Source organism: Bactrocera oleae, chromosome 3 (genome assembly GCF_042242935.1).
Source record: "Bactrocera oleae isolate idBacOlea1 chromosome 3, idBacOlea1, whole genome shotgun sequence".
In the NCBI taxonomy this organism is placed as follows: domain Eukaryota; kingdom Metazoa; phylum Arthropoda; class Insecta; order Diptera; family Tephritidae; genus Bactrocera; species Bactrocera oleae.
Genome location: NC_091537.1, coordinates 71,755,243 through 71,780,219, shown reverse-complemented (window position 1 = coordinate 71,780,219; position 24,977 = coordinate 71,755,243). Strand labels below are relative to the sequence as shown.

At 36.9% G+C, this 24,977-nt stretch overlaps 1 protein-coding gene across 1 annotated transcript in view; it reads right to left on the bottom strand.

Annotated features, from left to right (window-relative positions):
* LOC106616385 (cell adhesion molecule Dscam2-like) overlaps nucleotides 1-24,977 on the bottom strand; it is a 103,818-nt gene that overhangs the window by 5,278 nt on the left and 73,563 nt on the right. Inside the window, 9 exon segments of the mRNA XM_036361997.2 lie at nucleotides 3,094-3,181; nucleotides 3,998-4,582; nucleotides 4,662-4,920; nucleotides 4,974-5,152; nucleotides 7,578-7,856; nucleotides 8,530-9,882; nucleotides 9,944-10,408; nucleotides 10,461-10,652; nucleotides 12,320-12,439. Of these exon segments, the coding sequence (XP_036217890.2) occupies nucleotides 3,094-3,181; nucleotides 3,998-4,582; nucleotides 4,662-4,920; nucleotides 4,974-5,152; nucleotides 7,578-7,856; nucleotides 8,530-9,882; nucleotides 9,944-10,408; nucleotides 10,461-10,652; nucleotides 12,320-12,439 (3,520 nt within the window).

Below are 24,977 nucleotides of genomic sequence, written 5' to 3'. Positions count from 1 at the left end.
AATATATTATATATGTTAATTCAAACATCATTAACTACGAGTATAAGCATATATAAACTACCTATTATATGATTAAGGCAACCAATATTACTTTCCAAACTGTAGATAAAGGGCTGTTTGTAAATTCTGAATGTTTGTCTTAGAGTTTAACAATCTCATTTACTGAATTTTTTTTAAATAATAATTTGAAAGTTCAGTCTCTATCCGTATCTAAGTGAACGAATTTTACCAGAGTATGTATAAGACAGGAAAAATGAACAGGAATTGAATTAACGCATTTGGTATTCCATACCTTGTACGTTTGTTATAACGGGTGATTCAGTTAGAGGTACTTTTTCAAATGGCCTTTTTTAAAAGATTACGCGTGAGTCGCGTCAAGTTATTTTTGTCATTTTATTTTTGTTGAGTATTGTTATGCATTGCATCATGGAAAGACTTACGCTTGAACAACGTTTACAAATCGTTATGTGTTTCGTATTTCATTCTTCGGCGCCGTTCGCAGTAATTCGGACTGACGTGTGGAACGACTTGGCGCATTTTACGACGATACCTTAAATTGATAATGTACAAAATACCGCTTGTGCAAGAACGAATGCCGCTCGACTTTTCCAAGCGACATCGCTTCGCTCTATGGGCTATTGAAAAGTTCCAAGAAGATCCGACGTTTTCGAGCCAAATTTTGTTCAGCGATAACTTTTATTTTTGGGTCAATAGGTATGTAAACAAACAAAATTGCCGCCTTTGGGACGAAGAGCAACCTGAGGGATTCAAGAGCTGCCATTTGATATTTCTTCAAAACTGATGCCGGTGAGAACGTAACCGTCAATGGCGACTTTTATCGCGCCATGATAACCGATTATTTGATGCATGAAATTGAAGCTCGTGACATTTGGTTTCAACAAGACGGCGCCATTTCCTACACATCGCATAAATCAATGTATTTATTTAGAGAACACTGCGGTGAGCAGATAATTTCACGTTTTGGGCCGCTCGATTGGCCACCAAGATTAATATCACACCGTTATACTTTTTCCTGTGGGGATATGTAAAGTCTAAAGTCTATGCGGACAATCCGGTTTCGATTTAGGCCGTGAACAAAAAATTATTTGTCATTCGCCAGTTACCAGTCGAAATGCTCGAATGAGTCTACGAAAAGGGGACTCAACGGTTGGACCATCTGAGACGTAGCCGCGACCCACATTTAAACAAGATAATCTTCAAAAACTAAATACCAAAGAACGTTCTTTTGACTGAAAACAAACATTCCCCATTAAATTTGTATGTTCTGTGTTTTTTTTAAAGGTGAACTAATTAATGGTCGCTGTCCTTAATTTCCTAGTTTTAATCTCCCCTTTGAGTTTGGCAATAAAAAATATATTATATTGTATATCGAAATGTATTTATCTAGGTGGATCACAACTTAAATACAGAAGTCCTGAGCGGATCAACTATGGTATATTATATTCGATTTTGCGGAAGCCTTAAGTTGAAGGGATGTGACCTCTAAATGCTACAACTTTCAACGGACGTTATTCTCAAACCAAGCGGCGATTCCATGAGAATGTAATTCATTTTTATTTTATCCGAGTCGTGGAGAATGAGTTACTTCTTTCTAAAAAATAGCGTGATTCGACCTCAGTCAAACTCGCTAGGGCATAAGGCTATACCGTATATGGTAATGAACTTCAAGAGAAGCGCTGAGCACAATGCATATGAAGGGTTAGTGGATCAGATTAATTTAACATAAATACTCGTATATAAACTGAACATTGAAAGTAATAGAATATTTGAACTAAGCGATTAACATTCATGAATATGTGCGGAATATATGTTTGTGTGTAGGCGAGTGCATTTTAGAGTTTAAAAGTATTCAGTGTTGGAAAACACATCGACTACAACACTAATGGCTTGCCTATTGGAAAGGGAGCGCTTGTGATATCCGATGCTATCGCTACTACTACTGCCGCTACGCGAATTCGGCGGCTTCGCGCTGTTGTTGATGACATGGGTAGTTGTTGGGGTATTATTGGATGTGTTGTTGGTGGTGGTGGTGATGGTGCTAACCAATGCTTGGGGACTTGTACGTGATGATGAATTGCTGCAAATGATTGTCTCGTGGTTGTTGCTCGAAATGTTGGTGATTGGGGGTGTTGATGTTGTTGCAATATTAGTATTGATGTTGGCCACACGCTCATGCTTGGATGAAGTCGATGTTGATGATGTGGACGAAGCGAAACGATATGGCGGCGATGGTGATAATGGACGTGCGGCCGGCGTAGCGCTGACCAGCTGTGCATTGCTGCGTGTTTGCGGTTGACGTTGTTGTTGTTGTTGCTGCTGCTGTTGCTGCAGTTGCAACTGTGTGGGTGACGTAACTGATGGATGTTGTGGCAACATTTGATGCAGCTGATGGGGTTGTGCGGCCTGACCATGCAACTTCGACTTTTTATTACCCGCTTTGGCTGCGGCGGCTGCTGCTGCTGCGGCTGCCAGTGAACTGCACTGCTTGGCTGTGATGGGTGTTTGCACGTACTGTGAGTGGGCGGAAGGGTTTGGGGGAGGTGCTTGACGTTCGGGTGCATGCAGGGCGGTGGATATGATGCGTGTGGGTATTATGGCTTGAAAAAAGGTGCGTGTGGATTTGAGTGCAGTTGGCGCAGCAGTTGTTGTTGCTGTGTTGGTTGAAGGTTTCGGTGATTTAGAAGTGCGTAAGTTCTCTTTCTTGGAGTCTTTCTTGTGAATCGGCAAAATATTTTCTGAACATACATATATATTTTTTCATATACGTAGATATATTTATGCAAAATTACTTAAAGAAAGAACTGTTAGACACAAAATTGTCTAACGGTTGTTGTGTTTTAACTTTTTGCTTGAGTGTTAGTAAGTGTTAGGGTGTGCTAAGTTTGGTGTTTGACGTGTTTAATGCGCGCAAAAGTGGTTAGTAATTAAAATGGGTTGTGGTGGTGGTGGTTTGATGATTTTGCTGACGTTGGCCATGGTGGTTGTACTACAGGTCGGTGAGGGGGTTAGTACGAGTATTTGTAATGCTTGCAAAATCTCAAAATGTGTTAATTAGTTAAAATAGGTACTAACTTACTATGAAGTTGAGGCCTACTGAATACTGAAAGACGCTCTTTGTTGCTTCCGGAATTACCACCACTGCAAGGACTATGACCGTGCGCTGTAAGTAGTGAGAAAAATATTTATATTTGTAATTATATAATTGTACTCAATTTATATTATATTGTCTACTATAAATAAATCCATTATTTTTTTAATAGATGGCTTGAGTAACGCGGGTTACGCTATAAGGCGCTTGAAATCTAAGATTTCGTACTAAAAAAAAGATCATTAAGACGGTTTGGTGATGGCTTGACTTAGGTGAACACCAGAAAAGAGAATGTACGCCACCGATCTATGTATCGCTGCTGATAGACAGCAAAAACAGTTCGTTTCTGAAGCGTATGGTTACTGGTGATAAAAAGTGGTTCACTTACAACAATGTAAAGCGGAATCTGATTAAGAACTCCTCGGGTAATTGAAAACTTGTAGGAACGCAATTCGCTCAAAGACCATCAAATGTCTCAGTGGTATCTTAAAGACGGTGTCGAAACTGGGATTAAGAATTACTGTTGAGCATGAGTTGGTGAACCTGGTTACCGAGAGAATATTCTTCTAAAAAAGCTGTATATCTATTCGGTATTTCTTGCTTACGAAATTCAAGATAATAAGATGTAAGCGCGCATTAATTTTGTACTCGAATTTTTAATAAATAAAAAGTAAATTTGTTAGTCGTCAAATATGTATTATATATTTTCGAATGGTGCCGGTTTTCGAGTGATATTGTAAAAAACTTTAAACTTGCAAATATGAGTAGAAGTTATGAAAACTTTTGATCTATATTTCGTTTGACAACATATCATGGAAGTAAAGTTTGAATGAAAGTCATCTTTGGATTTTATTAAATCAGTATTTTTAGCATCCTTTGTATACTTACGATTATAGCCGCTATCGTCTAGATGTGATGAGGACTCGCGTCCACTGCGATTTTCTTCACGTTCACGCATACGTTCACCGCTCAAATCGCTATCGCTATTCAAGCTATCGTATTCCTCCGACTCCGATTTGATTGCTTTCGAGCGTCGTTTATGCCGTTTTTCAGTATTCGTATGACTACATTCGCCCGACGCCGGGCCCTGTCCACCGCCTAAATTCGCATTTGAAGCGCTGCTGCCAATGCCTGCCGATACCGAACGCTTCACCTTGGCACCCGTGCTGGAGAGGGTATTGTCGTCTGCAACACTACCGCCACGCGGATCATACATTGCCGGCAGGCCTCCCTTGCGGCTGAGTGGTATGTTAGCCGATTGATTTTCATGTTCTGGTAAATGGAATGTAGCGTAAGGATAGATATCTTCAGAGTATTCAGGTATGCGTTCAAGCCCAGCAACCGATTCACGTGGTGATTGCTGGCATGATTTGCGTACCGTACCGTAGTATTGTTCACGATGTTGTACATCCTTGCCATCAGCACCATGCGGCCGCATCGAGTCGACATTCCGTGCAAATAGTTGACGTGGATCTACAGAAAATATATGAGATATGTAATTCACATAATTAAAATATGTGTTTCTGCTATGTATATTTTACATTATACTAACAGTTCTTGAAGCAAATGCAAGCGCCGATTATTGCCAAGATCGTACCAAACACCGATGTGATAATCACCGCTATGAGATGTACATCGCGAAAGAGTGTCCGCACTTCGGGTAAGTCGCCGTGGTCCAATTCAGCTGAAAGTCCGTTGAAATGCAATGTCTCAAAGTAGTACTCCTTAATTGTGGATCCAGCATTATTGTGTGCCGCCACGCGCAAATTGTATGCAGTTCCAGGCTCCAAATCACCAATTGTAAAGCGAGTCTGCAAGTAAAGATAGTGATATCTAAGATATATTCCACACAAAAGATACATACGTGTGTCTCTATACGGCTAGAGACGATGATCCAGTCACTTGAAATACCATAGCGTCTGAACTCAATGCTGAAGTATTGTATTGGGCAGCCGCCATCTTGCCATGAGGATAGCTCCAACAAAGCGGAAGTGATATTCGAGCGTATCAGGCTTTGCTTATGTGGCGCAATCGGTTTGTTGCCTACAAGAAATACTCGGTTAAAATATAACAAAAAAACTTAAATATTAATACTCGTTGGACTTTAACCGAATAGTGAGTGAAAAACTCGATTTTAGGTTTGGTGCTTATGAACAATTGTTAAGTTATAGGATATCTAAGAAATTCTGAGTCCATTAAGTTATCAATTCGAAGAGGAAAACAATAGTTGTCTGATAGTGCAGTGATTTAGTTTTCAACAAAATTTAATTTTATTCTATGAGTTTTTAAGTCAAATATAATATACATATGTAGACAATATAACGTAGATAGACATACGGTGAATCATACAGCAGTTCATAGTGTGATTTGATCAATTTGGCCAAGACGATGGCGGAATCTTATGAATTTTAGAAAGGGGCTGACATCACCTTTCTGGCCGATAGAAAATTTTTCTTCTTTTTTGGAGCAGGTTCGGTGAGTAAAGGTCACAGCTTCAACTATTTCTTGGTACTTGGTGTGTACCAGTGGATGTACTACTGTAAAGTGGCATCTCGGTTGCACTTTTTGTTTCACTTTCTCATGCAATATTTCATGCAGGATATGACCCATGTGGTCTTTTGAGATACCGTGTTAGTTATATACGAAACCGTGGAATTTTGTACTCTTATCCTCTATACAAGTTCTATTCGAGGTATCTAGAAACGGTGCATCCAATGTGGAAACTATTTAAACCTATTATTGACGATCGTTATTGAAGCAGAGAAGTTACCGTATACGGCATTTTAGCGATCTTTGTTTCTCTAGACACGGTCAAAAAATAAATGAGAATTCAATCCGGTGAAAATAATTGACAGTAGTCGTTCACGAGAATGCACCACCGGTATGTGATTTTCTCTTACGATAGTGACATCCGTTATCACGGTCTTCGGTTATTTTAGAAAATATAAATTTAAGTATCAATAACCACACTGAAAATATAAAACTGTTCTTAAGGAACTCTCAGAAGTTAATTCTTTACTGTACGAACAGCTTTACACCGGATATTATCTAAAATGAGAATTTGACTTCTAAAGATATGTTGAGGCCGCTAATGATTCATCAGACCGAGGGCGTTGGGTTCAGCCGTTCGTTTCATATTTTTATACTCTCGCAACCTGTTGCTACAGAGTATAATAGTTTTGTTCACCTAACGGTTGTTTGTATCACCTAAAATTAATCGAGTTAGATATAGGGTTATATATATATAAATGATCAGGATGAAGAGACGAGTTGAAATCCGGGTGACTGTCTGTCCGTCCGTCCGTCTGTCCGTCCGTCTGTCCGTCCGTCTGTCCGTCCGTCCGTGCAAGCTCTAACTTGAGTAAAAATTGAGATATCTTTATGAAACTTGGTAGACATGTTTCATGGTACCGTGAGACGGTTGGTATTGCAGATGGGCGTAATCGGACCACTGCCACGCCCACAAAACGCCATTAATCAAAAACAAATAACTTGCCATAACTAAGCTCCGCAATAAGATACAAGACTGTTACTTGGTACACAGGATCACATTAGGGAGGGGCATCTGCAGTTAAAATTTTTTTTTTAAAAGTGGGCGTGGTCCCGCCTCTAATAGGTTTAATGTGCATATCTCCTAAACCGCTAATGCTATAATAACAAAATTCACTGGAAGCAAATGTTTTTAGCACTTCTATTGACGGTGTGAAAATAGTTGAAATCGGGTGGCAACTCCGCCCACTCCCCATATAACGGTACTGTTAAAAACTACTAAAAGCGCGATAAATCAAGCACTAAACACGCCAGAGACATTAAATTTTATCTCTGAGATGGTATAAGATGACTTTATAGGAACCGCGTTCAAAATTAGACAGTGGGCGTGGCACAGCCCACTTTTAGGTGAAAACCCATATCTTGAGATCTGCTTAACCGATTTCAACCAAATTCGGTGCATAACGTTCTTTTCATGTTTCTATGTCATAGTGCGAAAATGGTCGAAATCGGATTACAACCACGCCTATTTTCCATATGACACCATTTTAAATACCACTTGATTCTTTCACTTTCCACTATGCAAATCAAGCAACAATGATTATATCGGCGTAAAACTTTGCGTGAATAATACGTTTAAAGTATGCCACCTTGTGACCAAAAATTTTCTAAATCGAACCAAAACTGTTCAAGCCCCTAAGTACTAAATATGTGGACCCCAGTGCCTATAGTTGACCTTCTACCGAAAATATCAGTCAATCCACAAAGAAATCTCAAACGAGTATACCATTTGACTTTGCGAGAGTATAAAATGTTCGGTTACATCCGAACTTAGCCCTTCCTTACTTGTTAAAAACTGAATTTCTCAATTGCTATATTAAACCTTAAGCCACTTTGGAATTGCTAACTGCAGTTAATCCTTAAGTGCGGCCACACCTATTTCTTCTAATAATAAAATAGTAAAACCTTACGTTCCCACCTTTCGTTTTGGCTGTTTCGATTGCGCTTGTTTCACTTGTTCCAATTTTATTGAAAGTCACCATATTGAACTGGTATCGCGTGCCGCAATCCAAATTCTCTATTAAATGAGAGTTAACACGTCGATCCAGTTGAATTTCTTCCCAGTCGCCGAATTCCTTACGGAAGGTCATAGAAAATCCACGCAGTGGTGCGCCGCCGATGTCGTCCACTCTCCACTGCAGCGACACGGAGTTAGTGGTACTGCCGATGACGGAAAGCACGGGAGCAGATGGTGGTACTATGAAAATGAAACGAAATGAAATCATTTGGCAATAATAGTTGATAGTAAGGAATTATAATGGTTATACTTTGGAAATAACAGACGGCGCCGAAATATGGCATGGGAAATATGCCTAGAAGAGGCATAAGCTTTTTAACGGCTCTAAGACAGGAAAAGATTTACAAAACACAAACCCAGTTAAGACCAACAGCTTATTCCTTTTAATAATTTCAATTATTTCTACCAAAAACCTTTACCTTTGATAATGGAATCACTTTAGTTAAGTTCTGAAAGCTCCAGTTAAAGTTGAGCTGATAGGTTTATAATAATTACCGACTTTATAAATTGAGACCTTCAATGACATAAATTAAGTTCGAAGCCATTCTAAAAAAAAAAAAATAACTGCTAACTTTGTATGTTCCTTAAAATGAGCTAAGAGGAAAGAAAGCATCGTCGTTAAAAAAATTGTTATGTATTATGCCCCCCATCTAAAATGCTTGGAGTTCAATATTAAACAAAAACCGGAAGCAGCTAGTCTCACACAAGATTTCAAAAAAGTAATTTTGAGTTTTAATAGTAAAAAAGCCTTGAAAGCAATGTTTAGCAGCCTTCAAAAGAAATACAATAGCCTCCCCAGAAAATACCATACTTTTACCGACAATCCTTACTACTAATTTAGGTATCCACTCACCTTGTACGTATACCTGATAGACAATGTGATCGGAGCCAATCGAATTTCGTACCACACAAGAATAGTTCCCTTCGTGAGTACGCTGTATGTTGCGCAATGTCAGCGTATTGTCATTGCTCACCTCCAAGCGAAAATGTTTCTTGGAGCGTGCATTTAACACTTTCCATTCCGAGTTCGGTTTCGGGTTACCAACGAAGACGCATGCTAATTTGAGATCAACTCGCCAACTAACACTTAACGTTTGACTAAATGATATGATGGCTGCGGGCACAGAAGGACTCGGTATTAATTTGATCACCGGTGTGCTCGGGCCTTGTCCCACACGTGTCGAAGCTGTTACCCAAGCCTCATAAGTTTCGCGCACCATTAGGTCCTTAGCTTCAAAGTGACGATTGTTTGCGGGCAACACTTCTTTGAGAATTTTCAACTCTTGTCCCTTATCCAGTATACGGATGTAGACATTGTACTTGGTAACTATACCATTGGGACGTCGCGGTGGTAACCAGCTAATGATAACTGAAGATTCACTACTTACGACAGACTTAACACGTTCCGGCGCATCTGGCACCGCCTCTTCCGTGGTACACGACACAGTCGGGCTGAGCACGCCTTCGCCAGCACGTGTAAATGCTAAAACCTGCACGCTGTAGTTTGTGAAAGGCTGTAGACCATGTAGCACCGTACTCAATGCTGAGGTAATCTTTGTTTCACGTGTCCCGTACTCTGATTCGATATTGCCGGGTTCGTAGAGTAATTTATAGCCCTGTATGATTCCATGATTAGATTCTTTTGGTGGCGCCTGCCAGGAAATCTGTATATTTTGTGCAGTCAGCGCAATGCAAGTGACACCCTGTGGCGGCGCAGAGGGCACATCCTCCAAGGTATGACCCATGGTCACCTCGCTTGGAGGTCCATCACCTTTCACATTGAATGCAGACACAGATATGGCATACTGTGTGTATTTTTCCAACCCAGTGAGACGAAAATCATTAAGACCTTCACCACCTAGGCTGCTAACTTTAGTGAAGTTTTGTACGCTATCTGGCGCACCGTGTTTTTGGTATGCGATTGTGTAACCCAAGAGTTCACCATTCCATGTGTCTCGTTCTGGTGGACGCCAAGTGATGAGTAATTGCTGAGGGCCTAATGGCTCTGCAGAAACATCTTGCGGACGACCACTTGGCACCTCAGCATCGGTTTGCACGAGCAATATATCGCTTGGGGCGCTGGTGCCCAGATGATTTTCGGCGTAAAGACGAAAGTGGTATGCCTGCGCTGGACGTAGTGACCCAATTTGTGCGGTGGTTTTATCGCCGGGCAACAATTTTTGATTATTGTGCTCATGCCAGACATCTGAAATATAAATAATGTTTAATACGACACGGTTTGCTTAGGAAAATAGTTATTTAAATACCGCCTGCTTTCTTATACTGCAAAATGTAATTTGATATCGGTTGCGAGTCGCGATTATTACCCCCGTTATTCATGAAAATCGAATCTTGATCATTTGGCGACCAAGCCAGCGTTACCGAGCGGCTACCCAAATCAGTGACATGCAAATTGACGGGAAAGTTTGGTGGCTCCTGCACTTGCAGGTGAATTACTGCGCGATCGTGTCCGTAGTTGTTGGTAGCAATGCACGTATATTCACCCCGATCATTAAGTATGGTCTGTAGTATCGTCATTTCTGAGACGGTGCCTCGACTTAACGGTGAATCTTTGATATGGTAACGTATATCATAGGATGGATCAATGTGATTTGCCTTGGCGCGCCATGTTATATTCAGCGGTTGATCGCCATCAGCTTCGCACCGCAATGTGACACGGTCACCACGGCGGACGGAAACTTGTTTCTTGGAAACGGTTACAGAAGGACCAACTGTAAAGAGAGTGATTAGTAAATATCATAAATATAGTGAGATCACACCCACCATGCACAGTTAATTTGATTAGTGTACTCAGTCCAGCACCAATGCCATTACTCGCTTGGCACAAATAGCTGCCTTCATGCTCACGCCCAACTTTTGGTATGATCAGCGAACCGTTGTTGTATGTTTCGATAACAGATTGCGAGTTACCGTTACCAATGCCATAACTGAGCTCGCGATATTCGCCTGACTCACCTGGGGTTAAAAAAGAGATGTGAAAATAATATTAAAGTGTTGTGTAAAGTGAAATGTATGGGAAGAGAACACATTCATGGTGAATATATATCCCAACATTACTTTATTAGGATAATATCAATATGTATTTATATCGAATCCTTAATAATAATAAGTAAGGAAGGGCTAAGCTCGGGTGTAACCGAACATTTTATACTATTGCAACTTGCAAGAATCAAAGTCTGGGAAATTCCTTCAGGTTCTGGCAAAACTTTATATTAAACAAGTAAGCAAAAGCTAAGTTTTATCTCGATACATCTATTGATGCTTGATTTGCATACTGGAAAGTGAAAGAATCAGATGGAATTTAAAATTGTGTTATTTGTTTATTGTGGAGTAGGCGTGGTTGTAGTCCGATTCAGCCCATTTTCGCATGTTATTTAGAATGTTATATATCGAATTTGGTTAAAATCGGTTTAGCAGGTCCCGAGATATGTGATTTCACCTAAAATAGGGCGGTGCCCCGTCCATCGTATAATTTTGACTCCGACTCCTATAAAGTCTAGGGGGTAAAGTTTAATGTCTCTGGTGTATTAAGTTGTTGATTTATCGCACTTTAAGTAGTTTTTAACAACAATGTTATATGGAGAGTGGGCGGGGCTATCATAAGATTACATTCATTTTTAGAGTGTCGGTAGGAGTGCTTAATGAATTTATTTTAAGCGAATTTGGCTATTTTAGCTTGAATGGTTTGAGATGTATGTACCTTGAACCTTTTAGAGGGGGGGTCCACGCCAATTTTTTCACAATTGCTGCTCTCATGTACTCCCTGCCACTGCGGTCACTTTTGCCAATTGACAGTTCTTTATCTTAAATTAGTGCTTAGTTATGGCACTTTATTTAGAAGTAGGTAAAGACAACGAGTTCGTAGAATTCCCCATTAGCAGGGCGTTGTGCTTAGGCGTTTTTGCAGACGTAAGTAGACGGTATAACCGAAGTCATATGACCTGACTATCAGGAAGTCAGAGAATTTGAAGTAAAGATGAAATTAAAATATTTAACACGACGTTAAGAAACGTACTAAGAGGAAATTGGTAAAGGGCAAACAACAACTCTCTTGTATAATATGGTCATATAAAAGCATTCTTACTGAAGTTTCAGTATTGTGTACCCTATTATTCCGATAGTAAAAAATATATCTCGTCTAATGAAATATATTCTGTACAGAACGTTATTCCGATCGTTCAGTTAATATGGCAGCTATACTCTATAGAAATCCAATATCGGCCTTGCCGACAAATCAGCATCTTCTTGGTGAGAAATGTAAGGATGCAAAATTTCAGATCGGTGTCTCAATAACTGTGGGAGTAGTTTGCATATATACATCGACTACGGCAGAAGAAGAAATTACCAATAGAAGTATTATTGTGTAGAGATCTAAAACGAGAAAAAACAGTCTGCCTCCAATAGGTACAGTTTTTATAGTATAAAAAGATCATTGGCTTAATTTTGATCGGTCAGTTTGAATATCAGGTACAGTTTTTATAGTATAAAAAGATCACTGGCTTAATTTTGATCGGTCAGTTTGAATATCAGCTACAGCCATCCTACATAATTAAGAAAACTCATCCATAAAGTTATTAAAATAAAACAATTTACAATAGAATAATAGTCCCATAGTAATTTACCAATAGACTGCTTCCATTGCACGGTGGGTATTGGAAATCCATCGGCTTTGCAGGTTATGGCCACGAGATTACCGAGTATGGCATCTTGATCGGTGGGTTTTAGTATCCAACGTGGTGGGACTACACATTTCAAGTTTAATGAAAATAACACTTATTAGTTTTAGTATAATATTTAGAATATAGAGTTTTGAGCGGTTCAAGTGAAGTGAAACAGAAACCATGTGAGGTTTTGCATGCAAACTAAATAAATCAAGGTGCCATGCATGATACTGCTTAGGACTAATCACTATGAATACATGTGTGTTTAAATTTGTTGTGAAGCCTCGTGTGGTTATATGTAGCTGGAAATATACCAGAATTGGAGTACTCACCTGGAATTTCTACAAATATTTATGTATAATATGTTTTATTTTTTAAAATTATGAAAAAACTTATAGTAAAAAATATTAATGTTAAAATATTTTTTCGCCTGAAATATAGGAAATATGATAACAACGTTGACACAGAATTCGTTAATTATGCATTAGCTTTATGCGTTCGCGAAACCTTTATTATTAGGCTTGGGTTAAGATGAAAATTATACATATTAAACTTCAGTGAACTTTTTTAAAACAAAATATTTTTCAAGTAAAAAATATATAAATTACCATTTAATAAAACTTAACTTCTATTCTTCGGGAAAAATACTTCGATATTCCAATGATAAAATTTAATTTGGCTTGTAACAGTATTTCTAAAATTAGTGGGAACAACCTCAAAATATGGTATACATAGATAGGTATATTTAAAGCTACAAATACACAAATTTTGACAACGGGGTTAGACAAAAACACAAAAGATGTTGAGGACTCTGAATGGTGATGTCGTCGAGATGAACTAATATAAGAAATACAATTTAATACGATATTAAACATCTCCACTTAATAAACAATCCCGTTATACATTAATATTTAGTCGTAGAAGAATGAATCACCGCCTATCCCTGTTATCGGAAAATTTTATTAAAGTTGGTAAATGAAGGCAATAAAAACACATCTCTACTTAGTGGATAAGTCGCACTCAATATATGTAAGTAAAACACGACACTTGACGGTAAGCTTAACTAGAAAATCCCGTACGTTTTAGGAGCGAATTATCGTAATTATCAACTAAATATGGGTAGACAAAATATTCCAGAGACCAAAAAACTGCCAAGTCAGTGTTTTTTTTTCGAATGAACATCTTATAATCAAGACATTGGTTGAAGTTCTTTAAGACGCTCCGTTAGTCTTAATTCAAATGCCATCGAACTACAATTCAAGTAGTTGGGCGAATTCAAAATTAATCGTAAAAGTAAAAGCCGAGCGGAGCCGAGAAAAAGCTTATTTTTCATTAATCCGTTTTTCATAGGCGGTTGTCAGAAGTTTTAGGCAAAGATTGAACTGACATCTACTCTCAGGTGCCAAATTTTGATTACCGTCAATCGACATCAACCTTATGTCAATATCAACTCTTTGTACCTTAGTAAAAGTTTGCATGTTTGCTATTGGTCCTGTCTTTTTCTGTATATATCACTCATTCGAGGCGTAAACAACAATATTTTTTTTTTCACTCAAATATGGCGAACTGTGTGCGTATAAAAGTGTTTTTGCATAGCTTTAATATGAAGAAACTCTCAGCCGAAAATCATCGTATTTTTTTGGAGGTTTGTGATGAAGACGTGAATCCATTACGAATATCTCAAACGCAAAAAAGTATCTGTGAAACCTGACAAACCAGCCATATCAGCGGCAAAATCCAATAGCCATGACGCCAAGGTAATACTTTACATTTGGTGCGATCAGTAGGGCGTGCTGTATTATGAGCTACTAAAACCGGCTGAAACCATTAACGACAACACTCGGCCTCGTGTTGCCAGACCCGTTAAAAATCTATTTGGATAATAATAGTTAAGGTATGTATTTGTAAGGTTTTTCCAATCAGTAAGTTAATATTTGTATAGCTTATGAAACCCATAAATTATTTAATTTTAATAGGATTTGGTGGTTGGATAAAGTTATGAAAGCTGACGCATTTAAGACTATATACTTTGTGAAATTGATTAGATCTAATAAGGCAAACATAATTTGATAACAGTTGGGGTTTTTTTCAAATCGAAGAAGTCCTTCTTTTGTTGAAGAAATGGAACGTTGAAACCATTTGAGAAGTCTTCTCATGTAAGATGTACCATACTCTCGGCTGTCATGGATCGCTGCATCGCATTAACCTTCCCCTTCTAGCTTTAACCGTCTTCTTCACTAAGAGTAAAAGTTCAAAATTCCAATGATGGCATAGCCTACCAGACTACATCTACGAAATGTAAAAAAAAATATGTGAAAATCTTATAAAATTCGTATCTGAAATTGCCCAACACAATGGTGTCACTACTGCTTGGTGCTGTATGCCGCTTATATTAATATAAATGGCTGCCACTTTCGAAGCTTTCTTTAATAAAATTATATTGAGTGCAATTTTGTAGCCACAAGAATGCTGCATATAAAATAGTTGCAACCATTTTTCATTTCCAACACACACTTACGTGATAGACGTACGTAAGCGTAAGTGACTGCACACCATAAATGCGCCGTTCTGGTGCCGTGGTTGTGTGCGCGCTTTAGTCGATGTAGAGTGCATGCATGAGGCAGCAAGTAAAAAGATCGTTCATCAGAAAATTGCCTTATACAAGGGAAATGCAAATGACATAAATTCCAAATATACCACCACCGGTATTTGGAGCGTACGGCGTCCCTGCTGTTGCAATTTGTACGCTACAAAAGCTTCACACGCACACGTGACGCAAGCACTGCAGTACCAGCACTGGTCACCGACCACTAACTTGCTTTTGCAGCGAAGAGCAGGTGTTGCAGCCATCATTCACCAGCTTGATGCAGGCAATTCGACTGATAAGGTCCAACACGAGCATTATACATGGAAACATATGCGCCACCACGCACACAGTTAAAAATGCAAGCAAGCACCTGCCAATGTAAGTAATTCATTGCCATTTGCCAGTTGCCCTCTTACCGGTTGCCAAACGCTGGACCCAACGCCGCAGCGTTCGACCTGCATGGCATGCAATGCCCTTCTTTGTCATCCTACCATCCCTCTCGCTCTTCAAAACTTACTCTATCAAATGGCTTTTTACATTCATAATTCGCCTGTCGACGCTGTCCGACAAGTGCTGACATGGTAATTTAAAAATGTCACCTGACCCCTTACAATTTTCATTCGCCAAATATTTCTTTGGGCTCTGTACGTCATTTTACTCGTCAACCGCAATATGTTTGCTGCCCATTGCTTTTTGCTGGAGCAAAGTGTAGTGGTTTTTTGCTTTCTGCTTTGCAATTTTCAGATCCAGTCAGCCGTAGGCGGCCACTTCTGCTTGTCGCCTCACTCCTGCTGCTGTGACGCACATTCCCTATAACCATTTCAGGTAAATGCACATAGTTTTGCTTTTACAATCTACCATCGCTATGCTATGTAGTGCTATGCTGTGTTCTGCTATGTACACACGCTTATTACACACATTTCATTTATTGGCCCACGTTGCCGATTTGTAATTTGCATGGAAATTTTTTCACGCAATTATCGCTTTCGACGCCTTTCATTGAGCACGTAATTTGTAAGGTTTCTTTTTTATTGTGTTACATCTGCTATAGTAGGTGTTTTTGTGATTGTCCACATTGATGGAATTAACGCTTATAATGGCGGTACAGTAGATGCAAATATGCTCAATTTATCGATTTGACGCAGAGAGTAAAATTTAGAGCGATAAAGATTGCGAAATGCCATAACATTCTGCAGAAAAAGCGGAGAGATGATGTCTTTGGACTTTCCAGACTCCTAACACAATGTGACAACGAGTTCGTTGCAGAAGTAACAAGCGAGAAAAATACCATCAGATTTTGAAGTCGAAGATACTATGAGTTTAAAATAAGAGAAAAATGGAGTATCATATTTTTATCCAACCAGAGCTCGATACACCGATAAACCAAATAGCAGAAAAAAATAAGTTTTATCTGAACTATATTTTTATTACCGAATCACTTTATTAATTATGTAATAACCTACGGCCTCAAAGAGTTAAAGAATCTGCTGTAGAGAAATCCTTTTCAATATATCTTTATTCCTAATTTCAAATTTTTGGAAGTATTAAATTCCCGACAAAATCTATTTAGTATTATTATTATTATGGACTCCTTAATTTTTTTTTTAAAGCAGTCTACTTTGCGAGTGTCCATAAGTCCAGTGCCCGAATGCACAAGGATATGGGAAACCCTGCTTATTCCGATCCTGATGGAATTTGAGTAAGGGTACCTTTTTTTGCAAGTTCATGAGCTATACAATTTCCACCGACTCCGCTGTGTCTAGGCACCCAAGCAAGTTTAATATGGAAGTAGCTGATACTGCTAGTGAGCTTTGAGTTAACTGCCAGCGGTGGCGAACCATCCTTACATTTTGATCTTAATTTGTACCTTCTGAAACTCACGACCACGTTTATCTCCTTACCTCTAAAGTATTCCAAGAAAACATATTTTTCCAAATCACAACTAACGCCCACATGCGAATCTTCAATAATTACAAAACGAGAGTGTATATTTTATAAATATTGTCATTAATTTCATGAAAGACAATAAAATTCACTGAAGATTTGCCTTGATAAAGTAACTTGCACGACTCAATAATGGCTCGAGTGTTGTTTTATCTGGCAGATAGTACTAAATTATCTCATAAAATCGTTCGCTGCTTTCCTTGAAGTAGGCTTTATATTTATCTATACTACAGCACTCAATATTCATCAGCAACTGCTCAAATTATTTGCCACAGTTTACAGTAAAAAGTCCGTTTATTGTTTGCATTCACTGTCCATGCATACGTAATAACGTTATTTTTCCCAATATGCAAGTAAAATTTTTTATTGTTGTTTTCCATACGACAATTTCATTTCGATTTAATCAAATTGGAAAAACTTTGTTGATAATTGTCATTCCTTTTGGGAATGTATGCTAGCATGTATAGCTGTACATGAGGAACATATAAATATGCGGCATATTTTTTTTTTAGCTTCGCTATAAAATATGCGTTGAAAAACCTAAAATAGCTTGCGAATAATATAATTTTATATAAGAAAATATTTGAATGGTCAATAAGTTAATACAAAGTACGTGTATACCGGTTTTATAATCTTCGGAGAATATATAATCTCGAAAAGAGACAACGGCCTTACCTCTGCTACCGAAGTTTCAGTCAACCGTCGAAATATATGGGATTTAAATTTCGAACACTAAATTGTATCTAACAAATCAAGTGATCAGCAGAATGACTACGCTCTTTTTAATGATCCTTTATAAAATTCGCTACTTGGGTAACTTAATTGAGATATTACCGCGGGTTGACATATTGTGACTTGGTGGACCTGCACGGAAACTGAAAAAAAATCAATTCGGGCATTCCTTAACTGAATTAGATGTCACAACTAATTGACTTAACCGATTTCTAACTGTTAAAAATGTAAACTTCATACTATCATAAGCAACAATTGGAATGTCAAGAGCTCGTTTACCGTTATCCTGTTCTGTTTTGCCTAAAATTGAATTGAATTCGTTTCGAACCAAACCCCACATTCTCTAGTAGATTGAGAAACGGACCTAACGTGAACTACTATTTATGGGTTATTGACCGAGAACTAGGCAATATTCCTCTGAATTTTTTGAGAAATCATAAATCGTTTAATGCCTGTTTAGAGTCTCCTAGGAATTTTAAAGCCCTTGCAACGATCTAGTAATCTTATGAATCATCACATTTTTATATATTATGAAGATTATAGGTCAAGGAAATGTCAAAATTAGAAGTTGGTTAAAAATCTTCACAGGAATAGTTCCATCTCTATGATTATTTCTGTAAAGCTACCAATTATAATTAACTTTTTCGAGGCTATTTCATAGTAGCCAATGAATTATAAAGTCGTATGGGCATGCTTCGTAGATACAAATTGAACTATTGTATAAAATATAAGCTCTGCCATTATTTCTGTTTTAGGATCTTGATGAAGGCATGATATTTGGGTAATTTTTTATGATTTGAGTCAACCTCTTTTTAGTAATTGAAAATAAGAATTGAGAAAAGAGACGATGTCGAAATAATAAATAGTTTTTATTTACTGATATTTTATAGATGGTGTTTGTCCATTTAATGTTGAATTCGGAGCTTGTTTCCAATACGAAGCTAAATACATCTGATTATTTAATAAGAATCTAAACATAGTCGGTATATATACATTTTAGTAAAAGAATCAACTCTGTAAGTATACTATTCAAATTGCAGAAAATTGAGTTAAGCTTTTGAAAAACAATATCTGTTTGAGAGAAGCATTTTTAACCTCTAATTCTGCGAACAAAAATGATTTTATAAAAATAAATTAAAGAACGATTATCAAAAACCAAAAGAAACGTTTGCTTGGACCACCCTTTTATGTACAATAAATATTAAATATCATCCCACATAGTTAGAAGGTGATGAAAACCAATCCGCGTCGATAATGCCACTTTGTACAAAGTACCAATGTTGATAAAGTAAATAAATAAAGTAAGCACACAAAGCTAATAATTGGATAAATGCTCGAAAATATTTAGATAATCGCCGTTAAAGGTATGCAAATTAAGGCAAAAATGGAAAATAAATTAAAATTGAAATTAACATTACAATATACTTGTGTGTGTGCGGGTGTTAGAAATAATGATTGTGACAGGCTTTATGGGTTTGGTTGTTGGGTGTTCGTAATTGATCTGATATGGGTGCGCTTGCTGGTGTTGGTAGTGATGCAAAATGCAACTTTTTTGTTATTTTTGTAATTTTCATTCGTTTATTTTTTGTGAGTTCGTGCGCCACCACAGCCATTGAATGTGGTGCTGTAAATATTTTTGTTATCTCAGTCATCGATTTATTTTACTTGCTTGATTGCTTTGTGAATTTTATAGCGCAGTGTTTCTTTGGTAATACTATTTTATGCTTTTTTGTACATTTTGGAATTTCGTTTTATTTTTCTGTTTTTTTGCCATATTTATTGTCTGTAAGAAATGCTTGGTGCGTTGTATTCCGTGTGCCGTTGTTGTCATGCGTTGCATGCGCTGCGAAGCTCCACGAAATTCACGTTACAGTTGCGCGCCATTTGGTTAGCTTTCTTTTTTTTTTGTATTTACGTACTTACTTGGGTATTTGTACTTGTCAATTGTTGATTTTATGGTTAGCTTTTGTGGTTGCTCCTGTATACATTTTATGTGCCCAACACAATGTCAGTAAGTATGTATGTACAATACACATAACCACCCCTCCCCGTTTGCCCCTTCTACGCGTGCGTTTGTTGTGCCCATACAGTGCTTTATTTGTATTGTGTTGTACTTTGATACGAATTGCAATAAATTAAAAAATGAAATTTAGTTCACGTATTATTGGAAAATATTGTATTGGCATCGAACAATGTAGCACTGTTCTAAGTTTGTTGAAATTACGGTAAAAAAAGAATATTTCACAAATTTAAACCCACATAAAAAGTAAGAAGTTATGTGAACTTATTTAAAATAAATTTGTAGGCTATGAAATCTTAAATATTTAAAGAATTTTAATGATATATTTAATAAATATTGTATATATATGTATAATTCTAAAATTTATATAATAAAAAAAATTATTGTTATTAATTAATAAAATATATGATGACAAAGTCTTTACACCAATAATGAAATATTAGAATTTAACAAAAATTCATCAATTAAATATAATAATTTTGGTATATGCTTGATACCATTATTTTAATCCATCAAAATTGGCTTAAAAAATGTTAGAATAAAATAACATGGTTGCAATTTTTTTTCTCAATCCAACAGATGTGATATTGGAATATGATTGCCACCCTTTGGAATTCAGGAAAAATTGTTTTCGAAATTTTGTTTGGAAAAGTTTTGATATCGTTACCAACTTTAAAAAGTCACAAAAACTGTATGTAGGCACCTGTTTCTAAAAAGTATTAAAATTCTTTAGCACTAAGCTAATCTCATCATATAAACGAATTTTGTTTATATACAAGGTGCGTTCCAAAGTAAACAGGACTTTTAAAAAAAAGACAGAACAAATGGTTTTATCGGCAAAATCAATTAATTTAATTCAAAATAGTCTCCTTCTGCTTTAATACAGTTTTTTTCGCGGTCCAAAAGCATGTCGAGCGAGTGTTTTAGCTCGTTGCCCGGTATCGCCGCCAGTATGCCGGTGCAAGCCTTTTAAATGGCTTCCACGTCTGCATAACGCTTTCCTTTCATCGGCAAATGCACTTTTCCGAAAAGGTAGAAGTCGCACGGTGCCATATCTGGTGAATACGAGGAGTGGTTGATTGTTAAAATGTGATTTTTGGTTAAATAATCGGCCACAAGCGTCGATCGATGAGACGGCACATTATCCTGCAACAAACGCCAACTTCCATCCTCGCGATATTCGGGCCGAACACGTCGAATACGGCGCACCACGATCACTTTGTAAACGTTGAAACCACTCCTGCACTCTACTACGGAATAGGCAATCATCGCCATAAACTTGTTTTATCAATTGAAACGTTTTGGTAAAAGTTTTACTAATTTTAAAACAAAATTTAATGTTGGCGCTTTGTTCGAAGCTCCTTTTCGCACCGATGACAAAAACATACTGACACTTAAAACGCAATAACTTTACTTCCGACAGATGAAATGTCATGAAATTTTTACTGGAAGTCGATAAAGGATAGCATATTCTAACACACTAGTACACATATAGATGGCGCCACTAGGGTTTACTTTATTACTTTTTTACTGTTTACTTTGGAACGCACCTTGTAGTGTTTTTTTAATAGATGTTGCCAACCCATAACAAAATTGCCACAAACTAGGCGTGATTGTCACGGATATGTATATATCAAAGTTCCAAAATCATTCTATTGGGTATATGTGGGATAAGAGAAGTATTGAACCGATTCAATCGATTTTGGCATGCAGACATAATATTATCAGGAGAGGATTCTCTCCGAATTCCAATTATATATCTCATACCTTGAACGATAATTTCGGTAAAGAGTCAACCATGCACATTTTCGGTACATGGGGGCCCGATTTTGACAATTTTTACACTTGAGGTGGTATATCTTAAGCGCACATTTTTTGCAAGTTTTATTTCAATATATTTATTAGCGCTTGATTTGAATACTGGAAAGTGAAAAGATGGAATGATTTATAAGTACGCGTGGTTGTAATCCAATCCATTTTCGCACTGTAACATAGGAATGTCAGAATAATACTACTTGCGAAATTGGGTCGAAATCGGTCAGGCAGATCACGAGATATTGGCTTTCACCCAAAAGAAGGCGGTGCCACGCGCATCGTCCAATTTTTGTATTGGCTCCTATAAAGTTTAATTGTACCATCCTCTGTATAAAAGTCAAAGTCTTTAACTTGTTTATTTAGTAGTTCAAACAAAACCGTTATATGGGGAATGGGAGGGAATATCATCACAGTAAACCGATTTTCACACTCTCGGTAGGGGTGCTGAAAAGATTTCACCTGTGTGAATTTGATTAGTTATTATCTCATCAGCTTAATTATGGCAATGTATTTGTTTTCCGATTGCCAACTAACATGTGTACCATGTTTTATCAATATATATCAATTTTGATATTGAATTAGTTTCAGGTGATAAAAAAACCGTTAGGTAAATAAAACTATTGTTTTCTGTAGCAACATGTTGCAAGAGTATAAAAATGTTTACTTCGGTTGGACTAAAACTATAATACCCTTCACAAACACAAAAGGGCTCCTTACAAGTATTGATCCCGAGTTTTCAGTTTGTATGACAGCTATATCCTCCTTCTTTTGGAGAGATAAAGATGTATGCAAAATTTCAGGTTCATATCTCAAAAATATATATATACAGGCAGACGGACATGGCTAAATCAACTCAGCTTATTATGGTGATCATTTATATTTATATATTATATATTGTACTTTATAGGGCTTCCACGTTTCCTTCTGTTTGTTACAAACTTCGTGGCAAACTTTATATACCCTGTTTATGGTATAATAATCAAACGAAAATTTTATGTTGAACTCTGTATTTCTGATATTTTTAAACATATTTTTTGGAGAGACTTTGATTAGACATATCAGATCAGAGTAAGTTCTCGGCTAGTTAGACAAGTGTTTTTGATTTTCCTGCTAGCACAAAACGTATTCTAATTAAGCGAAATCATGTAATCGATTTAAATAGGTTTTCACATGTCTGTTTACAAGAATCAGTACTTATTTCTACTGGCTTTGCTTAGTATCTCAGAAAGTATTTTAGGTTTTTGACAGCTGGCTCTAAAGATCTAAATTTTCTTATTTCCCAAACCCTCGTAAAGAGATAAGAGACTATGAAAGACAAACCTAAGATTGCAATTAGTACTTCTGAAAAACACGTTTGTTATTATCACCCAAGTAGCGATAATTTCTTATAAATAAATAACTTTTCTCCATCAAATATAGAAACAAACCCAGTTCACCTGGAATAACGGTTTAATTAGTATTGCTCATAATTTTTATAAAAAAGAATATTCTGTTTAGCATCACGCAACCAGTTGGAGTTAATGCAAGGCAGGCAAAATCAGAGTTCATCATCATCAAGCAAAGGGGATATTTGATGAAGGCCTGGGTCTAACTACTGGAATCTACTGGGACTTATTAATTATTTCTACAAGTCTATCCATGTAATATTTATTTAAGTCTTCTCTGGAAGTATCTGTGGTCATGAAGCTGAAATATCGGGCTAAACTTAAGTCGGTCGTATTTTTTTTTTTTCAAAAACAGACATTTTTAGAATACAAGATATTAATACAAGTGATAACTTCTTTTAAAGAGGATTTCAAAATTATAAATTTATGTAAAATTATATTATTCTCTCGAAGTTTTTAAAATCTTTTGTAAAATTTTGCACCCTTCACTGCTTCGTATCAAAGTACACAACACACAAATAATTTTTAACAAATTTTTTTCTTCAAATATTTTTGTGCCAAACTACTTATTATAATCAGTGCTGCAACATATATGTAGATATGCATGTATGTAGTAGTTAGTAAGTACTTGCAGTGCCAGATACGATATACTATTGTTGTAAAGTGCATGATTAGCTTGAAGCAAGTGCTTGATTTGATTTTTAATTAAATTTTTTTTTTTTTGTAATTTTTCGTGATTTGCATACAATTGGTGTTGCTCTCTTGCATTTGGTGCGATTATTAGTATTTTGAACACATTCACAAATTTACCCGAAACGGACAGTACCGCCGTATACTCAACGGATCCCGCGCGATTGCTGACACGACACGTGTAATTGCCGTTATGACGTGACGTCACATTGTGTATGGAAATAATGCTGGAAAATGGTGTGTACGCATTAATGGTGAGAGAGCTATCCATTGGACTATAACTCTTCCCACCGGCGCCACCACCAAGCGATCCACCGCCATTTTGTAAGCGCCCACCCGCTAAATCGCTCGGTAAATTAGCGACGGGTAGTTGTTGTTGTGCGGCATTACCCAAAATCGATGTACCATCTTTTAGCCAAGTGATATTGAACGGCTGATCACCCTGGCTACTTGAACACATCAGCTGCGTGCGCATACCCTCGGTGATTTCCTCTTCGAAGTTGAACGGCGAAATGCGTGGAGGAACTAAATGTGTAGATTTAAATTGAATTCTTTTTATAAATATAGGTAATTTTTGAAATTAAATAGATAGCTGAAATGTGTAGAAAGATTATAGCGAGGAGTGAGAACTGAAAAAATGTGTCGTAAATGTAACGTACTCGTATTTGTTCGTAGTTGCGGTTTTAATTACCTGAATGATTTTTAAAATTACAAATATTTATATGTATTCTCATATATTCTTTCCCAAAAAAAATTTATACATTTTTTATACCATATTAAAAGGTTTAAATATGTTTATATATTTATGTATGTATGTGTATTTTGAAAGAAAAAAATTTCATATTTAATTTTTATATAAATATAAGTCGCATTATTTTTGTTATTGTTAATAAGTTAATTTTTCTTCCTTTTATAGTAAATTGAGGCACATTCTAACCGATCTTCCTCACACATTGTACCACAAAACTGCAGTTAATTACTCACATACATTCATAGCGAACTAGTGGAATATTTGCATTTACTTTTAATAATTTGGCACATTTCAATTTTCAACTTTTACGAGACTCAAACCGCTAAATTTACAGCGATAGTGGCATGTGTTGCAGTATAAGCGCAGGGCATATATGTAGGTATCTACCTCCCTGTACATATAATATGTATGTTTATGCAGCGAGCCATCGGGCTTTTACCGATGATATTAAACAAATAATTAATTTTAATGATTTGTTCAAAGAGGCATTACTACACACATACTTGAATTTATATACATATATTTGTGGTTAAAATTGCGGAAAAATATAGGAATATGCTGCGGTTTCTATGCTTAACACATTGACCTCCAATATGGATAGGATTCGAAATGAAATTAAAGAAAAACAAGAAAAAAAACGTTTAATTCGGTTGCACAGAAGCTACAATACCCTACATAAACACAAAAGATTCCTT